At 32.8% G+C, this 11,084-nt stretch overlaps 1 protein-coding gene across 1 annotated transcript in view; it reads right to left on the reverse strand.

Moving 5' to 3' along the window:
• Positions 1-663: 663 nt before the first annotated feature.
• Positions 664-11,084, reverse strand: part of LOC125665757 (uncharacterized) — a 19,176-nt gene continuing 8,755 nt past the window's right edge. Inside the window, exons 7-10 of the mRNA XM_048898582.2 lie at positions 10,189-10,297; positions 6,490-6,545; positions 2,505-2,676; positions 664-913 (exon numbers count right to left, since the gene is read on the reverse strand). Coding sequence (XP_048754539.1) covers positions 897-913; positions 2,505-2,676; positions 6,490-6,545; positions 10,189-10,297 — 354 coding nt within the window. The 3' untranslated portion in view covers positions 664-896. The remainder of the gene's footprint in view (positions 914-2,504; positions 2,677-6,489; positions 6,546-10,188; positions 10,298-11,084) is intronic.

Here is an 11,084-nt window from a genome sequence, read left to right on the forward strand (position 1 = left end):
CAATTAAGGCCCTCAATAATTGAATTATTGCACTCTTCAATTGAATTGTAGCATGCATCAATTCAATTCACGCATGCAATAATTGAGTTATTGCTCTCTTCAATTGAATTAATGATATCAATTTAATTTTTGCTTGCAATAATTAGTTTTGGAGAAAGCAACTATTTAATTAGATATATCTTAAATTCAACATATCCACAACTGAATTAATGATCTCTTTAATTAAATTGTTGCACTCTTTAAAAGAATTGATACGCGCATTGACTCCTTATACAAAAGCATTGTAAATAATTAAAGATATCTTTGATTGAATTAAAGACATCATCAAATAGTTCATATTGAGCTCTAAATTAAATTTTGCTAACAATAATTCCACCACATTGATGTGTGCACCCATTGAATTCATGAGAGCAATAATTGAATAGATGCACACATCAAATCAATTATTGCTCTCATTTGAATTAATGTGCGCATAAAATCAATTATTGCTCTCAACAATTGAATTGATGCATGCACACAATAATTGAATTAATGATATCTTCAAATAATTAAAACTATTTGATTAGTTGAGTTAATGGTAATTTAGCGCTCCAGAAAGGTCACCGATTTAAACGATTACAGTACCACGGGCGTATCATTGTACATAGCAATTTGAAGCATTGAAATGTTTATGACTATTTAATGATTGATTTCTTTAATAAAAACCAATGCATTTATTTTAACATGAGATCATTCAATCATTAGTATCCTCCTTCCATTAGAAGAAATGGTTATTTTCAGATTCCAATAAAAATCCTTGTTGTGCTTTCTTTTTCCCAAAATGAAATCCCTCACATCCACTGAGAATGGCTACACAAGGTCTCCTTCATGTCCAGTTACTGTCTTGGTGATGATCATCAGGACTCTAAGCTTTCTGCAACAACAGAAACTTTATAAAATGAAAAATTATATATACATGTACATTTACACTAATGTCAGGATCATTGTGTTTGAATTTTTGTGAAGTAAGATTTCTTCCATCGTCGGAAACCCACGGTTGATTACGTTTCATTCCTGTCTCCATCACCCGTGGGTCCATTCATTCCTACTCGCTTGTCCTCATCCAATCAAAGTAATCATTATAGTAACGGAACTCTTCTGTTTTTAAAGGTAGCATTAACTTAATTTTGCTATCACAAAAATTGCACACCGAAATTGGGCTGAAAGCATCTTGTTGATTGGACAAATTCACTCAGCGTGTACTATGAGCGCCCAATCAAATTGCCTCATTAATTATTCATGAGAACGAGCAAGTAGGAATGAATGGACTAATGACTGATGAAGAGAGGAAAGAAGCTTAATCAACTGTGGGCTTCACGATGGATTTCTTCAAAGATCTTCAAAGTCAATTTGTTCCTTGATTAGTCTTACTCATCAATGATATCCTGCAATATAGTGACTCAGAGGCTAATAAGCACTACAGAATACATCCATAAGTACTACTGAATATATCCAAAAGTACTACTGAATATATCTATAGGTACTACTGAATATATCCATAGGTACTAGTGAATATATCCATAGGTACTAGTGAATATATCCATAAGTACTACTGAATATATCCATAAGTACTACTGAATATATCTATAGGTACTACTGAATATATCCATAAGTACTACTGAATATATCCATAAGTACTACTGAATATATCCATAAGTACTACTGAATATATCTATAGGTATAGGTACTACATGTACTAAATATATCCACAGGTACTAAAGAGGATATTCACAGGCACTAAAGAGGATATTCACAGGTACTACTGAAAATGTATTGGATATATGCCTTGTACAATTCTGTATAAAAATATCAGACCGTTCTAGGCCCTATATGAAAAAATATCACACAGTTTGAAGCCTGTTAGGGCTGTCCGATATGAAATGAATATATGCCAGATGTAGCTCTATATGTAAAAGTATCATACTGTTTAGAGTCCTTTTAGGGCCAAAAACAGTCTGATAATTTACTTGACCTAATTATCTCAAACACCGATATCTTGAATACCATGGATATATCTCAAAAGTGATTCTGAAGTCCCAATCATTTATTCTTTAAGTATTTTACTCTCAGTATCTCAAATCCTTGGAAACACAATGACATTTTAGACTATTTGTAAAGTTTCTAATTACATGTCTTTGTATTTATTTTTTTACCTAAACTTTTACTAATCATTGTGACAAGTGATATATATATATATACACACACACACTGTATACAGGGAAATTGATGCCTCCCATTCTATTTTCAACCAGGCATATATAATACATAAAACTGAGTGTATCCAAATGTATTAATTTTAATCCTCTTTAATACCAATAAATGGTTTGAGACTGAAATGGAACTAGATTGCCTTTAAAATATGTCCGGGTGAAAATGCGACAGGACAAAAATCCCTTTGTACACAGTACATGTAATACTACAATGTAACTGCATGCAACCAGTTTAATTAAACGTCCAGACAATACCTGCATTAATAATGCTTCCTTCACCTCTGCTTGATGGTCTACTGTGGACAACTACTGAGGGAAATCGACTCGACTCTTGGTTTTTTCGGACATGATGCATGCTGAGAGGAGAGGTCACTGGAGCCATAACTTTTCCAAGTATTGAAGCAAAGTACATAAAACTCAACAACATCTGAAACGGAAATACTTTTCCCCTTATTCTGTTTTTACTATACTGCTCAACTGGACAAAAATCAATTTAGGTTCTCCATTTATCCCCTTTACTTTGGGAATTCCAATCATCACTTTCTCCGTGTGATCATACTGCCATCTGCAAGATCTTGTGATTATCTTGCCTAACTTGTAAATCTTGTTTAAAGTGATTAATCATGGATCATAAAAATCAAAATATAAAATTAACATGTTTTTTTCTATTGAAATCCCATAACAGCAGTACACATAAATGGATTTGGGACATACAAGTCTAAAGGAAGGAAACTGATGTCCTCATCATTTTCTAAACCTGCTTGTACAAAAATCTGTTTTTCGTCACATTGTCTCAAGACCATAATGACATTTATGGCGGTTTGCCGATTAGAGTGTTCGCTCTTTGTGACTAGGAAAGTAGGGCTGGAGCACTATTCGTACCATGGTCGTATCAAAACTAAGACATACTAAGATTTCTTTTTCTTAGATGAAATTGAAATTTTAGAGTCTGACTCTCCTATTGATTTTGATATTCTAGATGAGAAGAGAGCAGCTCTTGAAAACATTAGAAAAGAAAAGCTACAAGGTCACATGATAAGGTCTCGTGCACGTTGGATAGAGGAAGGGGAAAAACCTTCAAAATACTTTTGTAATTTAGAATCCCGAAATTATTTAAATAAAACTATCAAAAAAATTCAGTTGGATACTGGTACAATTTACAAACAGTCAGATATATTAGAAGGTGTCAAGAAATATTATGAAGCCTTATATACTAATAATGATTTTAACTTAATTAATGTCGACCTGGAAAGCATCATCTCAGATTACAATTCTACTAAGTTAGATACGCATGCAACCAAAAAACTGGAGGATGATATTGAAGAAGCAGAGGTTCTTAAAGTATTAAAAAATATGAAAAACAACAAATCCCCGGGTAGCGATGGTTATACAACTGAATTCTTTAAAATTTTTTGGAATGACATTAAATATTATGTTGTTAGAGCTATTAATTGTATATATCATAAGAGGGAACTTCCTATTTCGCAAAGACTAGGAATCATTTCATGCTTACCTAAAGGGGATAAACCAAGACAGTTTTTAAAAAACTGGCGACCAATTACACTTTTAAATGTATTATACAAAATTATATCTGGTTGTCTCAGCTTTAGAATTAAACAAGTTTCGGATTATATAATATCCGATACACAGTCTGGTTTTTTAAAAGGTAGATATATAGGGGAGAATACTCGATTTATCTATGATATTATGTCATACACTGAAAGAAATAATATCCCAGGCCTTCTAGTTCTCATTGATTTCGAAAAGGCCTTCGACTCAATGTCATGGTCATTCATATATAAAGTTTTAAAGTATTTTGGTTTTGGGGAAAACTTTATTCAATGGATAAAAATCTTAAACACAAATTTCAGAGCCTCAGTTTTACAGAGTGGCTTTTTATCTGAACAGTTTGATATACAAAGGGGATGTAGGCAGGGTGATCCCATTGCACCTTATCTATTCATCCTATGTGCAGAAATTCTTGCAATATTAATTAAACAAAACAAAAGTATAAAAGGCATATGTACAGAAAACACAGAACACAAAATATCGCAATATGCAGATGATTCTTCACTAGCCCTTGACGGTTCACCTGAATCGCTTTTTGCAGCTCTAGATACAATAGAATTTTTTTCCAGTTTTTCTGGTCTAAGGATTAATTCTTCTAAAACAAAAATTGTTTGCATTGGTTCAAAGAAATTTTCAGATCGAGTTTTTCACCATACAAGATGGAAATTAGATTGGGGATCAACAACTTTTAATTTATTGGGTATTAATTTTTCAGTTGACCTTACAGAAATTGAAGATATAAATTTCGGAATTCAAATACCAAAAATCGTTGCTCTTACTGAACAGTGGAAAAGAAGGATTCTTACTCCTATTGGGCGAGCTACTGTCATTAAAACCTTGCTTATTCCAAAATTGAATCATTTGTTTATATCACTTCCTACTCCAAAGAAAGAAACAATCTCTTATTTATACAAAATTATTTTTGAATTCCTATGGAAATCTAGTGTAGATAAAGTTAAGAGGTCTGTGATAACACAAGACTATTTATCGGGTGGTATCAAGATGGTTGATATAAGCAACTTTATTACATCATTGAAATGCTCTTGGATTAAAAGGCTTACTAGGTCCAACTGTCAGAAACCATAGATGAATATTTTTTTTGCCATGTATGGAAATGATATTTTAAAGAAATTATATGACTTTGGAGATAGTTTTATTGTGGAACAATTATGTGTTAAAAGCAATGTTTTTTGGAAGGATGTTTTTAATGCTTGGTTTTTTTATTTGAAGACTAGTCAAAATCTTTCAAATATTAAAAATAATTTTCATAATATTCCAGTGTGGTACAATTCTAATATTAGAATTGTGGGAAAACCTGTGTTTTTATGAGAAATGGTATGAAAAGGGGATTAAAGCTGTTCAAGATTTTTTTGATACTGATTGTAACTTCCATACCATAGAAAAATTTCAGTGTTTATACAATCTTCAAGAAGTATGCGTAATGAAATACAATAGCATTATTACTGCAATTTCAAAATATTTAAAATGTCTGTCAATTGATAGACACTCAACCAAACAAAATGTTAATCCATGTATGCCTATATTTTTTGAACCAGTTTTATTATATGAAAGATGTTCTAATATTATTTACAATATTTTAAATGCAAAAGAAGATATCCCAACTTCTATGGGCAAGTGGAAAACTGAACTATCTTCATATGGAGTAGATGATATTTCAGTGCAAGATGTGTTTAAAATTTGTTTCGAAACATCTAGTGATTCTTCTGTTCAGTGGATACAGTTTAGAATTTACATAGAATTCTTCCTGTTGGTTATTATTTGAAAAACATTAGTGTTAAAACAAATGATCTCTGTAGATTTTGTACAAGTAATATTGAAACAATAACACATATTTTTACTTCATGTAATAAGACCCAAACATTGTGGAGTGAGTTAAGTCTTCATATATATAGAAAATTTTCAAAAAGAATTGGTTTTAATGTGTCAAATATAATATTTGGTGAAATTCCACTGTCTTTAAATAATAAAGCTATAAACTTTATAATTCTATATGCTAAACAATACATATTTATCTGTTTAATGCAGAATAAAGAACCAAATCTTGTTGGATTACTATGTCACTTAAAGTTTAAATATCATGTAGAGAAATATGCTGCAATTCAAACATTTAAAATACATAACTTTGATAAAATATGGATGAAGTGTGAAAATATTTTTGCAATTGATTAATTATTACTACATGTACTTGTCATTACTTTTAGTACATGTATTATTGTTAATATTATTACTTTCACTATTGTACAGCAAGTAACCTAAACCACAGGGAGATGTATGCATGTATGAAAGGTATGTTTGTGTAAGTGTTTGATGTATTGTATGTGACCAAAAAAATAAATTATAAAAAAAAAAAAAAAAGACATACTAAGATAGGTAGTGACAGTCCTTTCGCCAACACTTGATTTAGTTGTGAGAGGTTGTGGGTTTTTTCAGATGAAAACCATGGTCCTGTGTCGCGGCAGGCGCTAACATGATAAAGAACCCTCATATTACTACAGCCCTGAGCGTTAGGCACGTAGCTCTAAATTTGTGGCACTTCACATACGTTTGGTGACCTCTTGATTTGAGTGAAAATTCTTGAAAGGATGTCAAACAGACAAACATAAAATATTGTCTCAGCAAAAATATATCGTATGATTATAATGGACGTTACCTGTATGGAAACACATATATAGTTGTACCACTTATTGGGGGTAACACTTGCTGTACCTATTCAAGAAAAAGCAGAAATCAAGATATGAACTAAATGATGAAATTATAACACATAAAAATGTATGGCACAACAGCTGTTATATACCACAGATTGTTACATTAGGCAGTACAACAGCTTAACGTTATATACCACATACTGTTACATTAGGCAGCACAACAACTGTTACATCCAACAGACTGTTACATTAGGCAGTACAACAACTGTTATATACCACAGATTGTTACATTTGGCAGCACAACAACTGTAATATACAACATTGTTACATTAGGCAGCACAACAACTGTTATATACAACAGACTGTTACATTAGGCAGCACACCATTTACATACAACAACTATTACATTAGGCAGTACAACAACTGTTATATACAACATATTGTTACATTAGGCAGCACAACAACTGTTATATACAACAGATTGTTACATTAGGCAGCACAACAACTGTTACATACCATATACTGTTACATTAGGCAGTACAACAACTGTTATATACCACAGACTGTTACATTAGGCAGTACAACAACTGTTATATACAACAGACTGTTACATTAGGCAGCACAACAACTGTTATATACAACAGATTGTTACATTAGGCAGCACAACAGATTAACATTATATACCACAGACTGTTACATTAGGCAGTACAACAACTGTAACATACCACAGACTGTTACATTAGGTAGCACAACAACTGTTACATACCACAGATTGTTATATTAGGCAGCACAACAGCTGTTATATACAACAGATTGTTACATTAGGCAGCACAACAGATTAACGTTATATACCACAGACTGTTACATTAGGCAGTACAACAACTGTAACATACCACAGACTGTCACATTAGGTAGCACAACAACTGTTACATACCACAGACTGTTACATTAGGCAGTACAACAGCTTAACGTTATATACAACAGATTGTTACATTAGGCAGTACAACAACTGTTACATACCACAGACTGTTACATTAGGCAGTACAACAGCTTAACATTATATACAACAGATTGTTACATTAGGCAACACAACAACTGTTATATACCACAGATTGTTACATTAGGCAGTACAACAACTGTTACATATCACAAACTGTTACATTAGGCAGGACAACAACTGTTATATACAACAGACTGTTACATTAGGCAGTACAACAACTGTTACATACCACAGACTGTTACATTAGGCAGTACAACATCTTAACGTTATATACCACATACTGTTACATTAGGTAGCACAACAACTGTTATATACAACAGATTGTTACATTAGGCAGCACAACAACTGTTATATACAACAGATTGTTACATTAGGCAGTACAACAACTGTTACATACCACAGACTGTTACATTAGGCAGTACAACAACTGTTATATACAACAGACTGTTACATTAGGCAGTACAACAACTGTTACATACCACAGACTGTTACATTAGGCAGTACAACAGCTTAACGTTATATACCACATACTGTTACATTAGGCAGTACAACAACTGTTATATACCACAGACTATTACAGTAGGCAGCACAACAACTGTTACATATCACAGATTGTTACATTAGGCAGTACAACAACTGTTACATACCACAGACTGTTACATTAGGCAGCACAACAACTGTTACATATCACAGACTGTTACATTAGGCAGCACAACAACTGTTACATATCACAGATTGTTACATTAGGCAGTACAACAGCTTAACGTTATATACCACATACTGTTACTACAGCATAACAACTGTTATATACCACAGACTGTTACATTAGGTAGCACAACAACTGTTACATATCACAGACATTTACATTAGGCAGTACAACAGCTGTTATATACAACAGATTGTTACATTAGGCAGCACAACTGTTACATACCACAGATTGTTACATTAGGTAGTACAACAACTGTTACATATCACAGACTGTTACATTAGGCAGTACAACAGCTGTTACATACCACAGACTGTTACATTAGGCAGTACAACAACTGTAACATACCACAGACTGTTACATTAGGTAGCACAACAACTGTTACATACCACAGATTGTTATATTAGGCAGCACAACAGCTGTTATATACAACAGATTGTTACATTAGGCAGCACAACAGATTAACGTTATATACCACAGACTGTTACATTAGGCAGTACAACAACTGTAACATACCACAGACTGTCACATTAGGTAGCACAACAACTGTTACATACCACAGACTGTTACATTAGGCAGTACAACAGCTTAACGTTATATACAACAGATTGTTACATTAGGCAGTACAACAACTGTTACATACCACAGACTGTTACATTAGGCAGTACAACAGCTTAACGTTATATACAACAGATTGTTACATTAGGCAACACAACAACTGTTATATACCACAGATTGTTACATTAGGCAGTACAACAACTGTTACATATCACAAACTGTTACATTAGGCAGTACAACAACTGTTATATACAACAGACTGTTACATTAGGCAGTACAACAACTGTTACATACCACAGACTGTTACATTAGGCAGTACAACAACTGTTATATACAACAGACTGTTACATTACGCAGTACAAGAACTGTTACATACCACAGACTGTTACATTAGGCAGTACAACAGCTTAACGTTATATACCACATACTGTTACATTAGGCAGTACAACAACTGTTATATACCACAGACTATTACAGTAGGCAGCACAACAACTGTTACATATCACAGATTGTTACATTAGGCAGTACAACAACTGTTACATACCACAGACTGTTACATTAGGCAGCACAACAACTGTTACATATCACAGACTGTTACATTAGGCAGCACAACAACTGTTACATATCACAGATTGTTACATTAGGCAGTACAACAGCTTAAAGTTATATACCACATACTGTTACTACAGCACAACAACTGTTATATACCACAGACTGTTACATTAGGTAGCACAACAACTGTTACATATCACAGACATTTACATTAGGCAGTACAACAGCTGTTATATACAACAGATTGTTACATTAGGCAGCACAACTGTTACATACCACAGATTGTTACATTAGGTAGTACAACAACTGTTACATATCACAGACTGTTACATTAGGCAGTACAACAGCTGTTACATACCACAGACTGTTACATTAGGCAGTACAACAACTGTTACATACCACAGATTGTTACATTAGGCAGCACAACAACTGTTATATACCACAGACTGTTACATTAGGTAGCACAACAACTGTTATATACAACAGATTGTTACATTAGGCAGCACAACATTTACATACAACAACTGTTACATTAGGCAGTACAACAACTGTTATATACAACAGATTGTTACATTAGGCAGCACAACAACTGTTATATACAACAGACTGTTACATTAGGTAGCACAACAACTGTTACATACCACAGATTGTTATATTAGGCAGTACAACAACTGTTACATACAACAGACTGTTACATTAGGCAGTACAACAACTGTTACATACAACAGACTGTTACATTAGGCAGTACAACAGCTTAACGTTATATACAACAGATTGTTACATTAGGTAGTACAACAACTGTTACATACCACAGATTGTTACATTAGGCAGTACAGCATTTACATACAACACATTGTTACATTAGGCAGCACAACAACTGTTACATACCACAGAGAGTAGCTGTGGAGACAGAAAAGTACAGGAACTGGCAGTACATCTCGATAATCAAGGCAGGGTCTTTATGTACATCCTCACGGACATCTTTCCAGGAATCTGGCTGTATTTCATACATTATGAAAAATATCAAACGTAAGTATCTGACAAAAGACAGTAATGTATTAATGCATACTGTTTTTTTCATTGCAAATAATTGTTATTTCTATTAATGAAAAAGTCTACAGAAACAGTTACATAAATCAAACATTAATCTCAGTGGTATTGCGCTTAAAAAAATCATATTTTCAATTAAACAGTTTATACATAAAAACTTTGCGACATCATATCATTTGCAAATTTTACATTAATTATACAATAAGCACATGCGATTTAATTCTTATTGTTTTTCCCTTGTAGTACTATACAAATGTATCTGTTAAATAGGTTTACAATTGCATTGTCTAATTAGTTAATAATACATTTATGACATGCAGTGGTTTTTCAACAATTTTCAAAAGGGTCCTGTGGCTATCGAATAAGAAAAATTGTCGACATTTTGATAAAATTGGGAAAACCTAGACATTATTGCTAAATATATCATATCAAACAAGAAATCAAACACAAATTGAAGTCATTCTTCTTTTATTTTACATATTTAACTTTCTTTTCTTTAAGCTCTTAAAATTTTTGAATATTCTTTCTAAATCATCTAGAATTGTGCTTTTGTCACGCCGTACATAAACTATTCACATTGAACTTATTTTTTAAACAAATATGTTTTTCACCAGTTTTTATTATTGGGAAAGGTGCAAGTTAAATTGGGAAAAAATTGGTAATTTTTAGGAGGGGAAAAGGCCGATATTCGGACCTAAAATGGGTCTTAAAAAATCACTGACATGCAACCAATT

This window comes from Ostrea edulis, chromosome 1, assembly GCF_947568905.1.
Source record: "Ostrea edulis chromosome 1, xbOstEdul1.1, whole genome shotgun sequence".
NCBI lineage: Eukaryota > Metazoa > Mollusca > Bivalvia > Ostreida > Ostreidae > Ostrea > Ostrea edulis.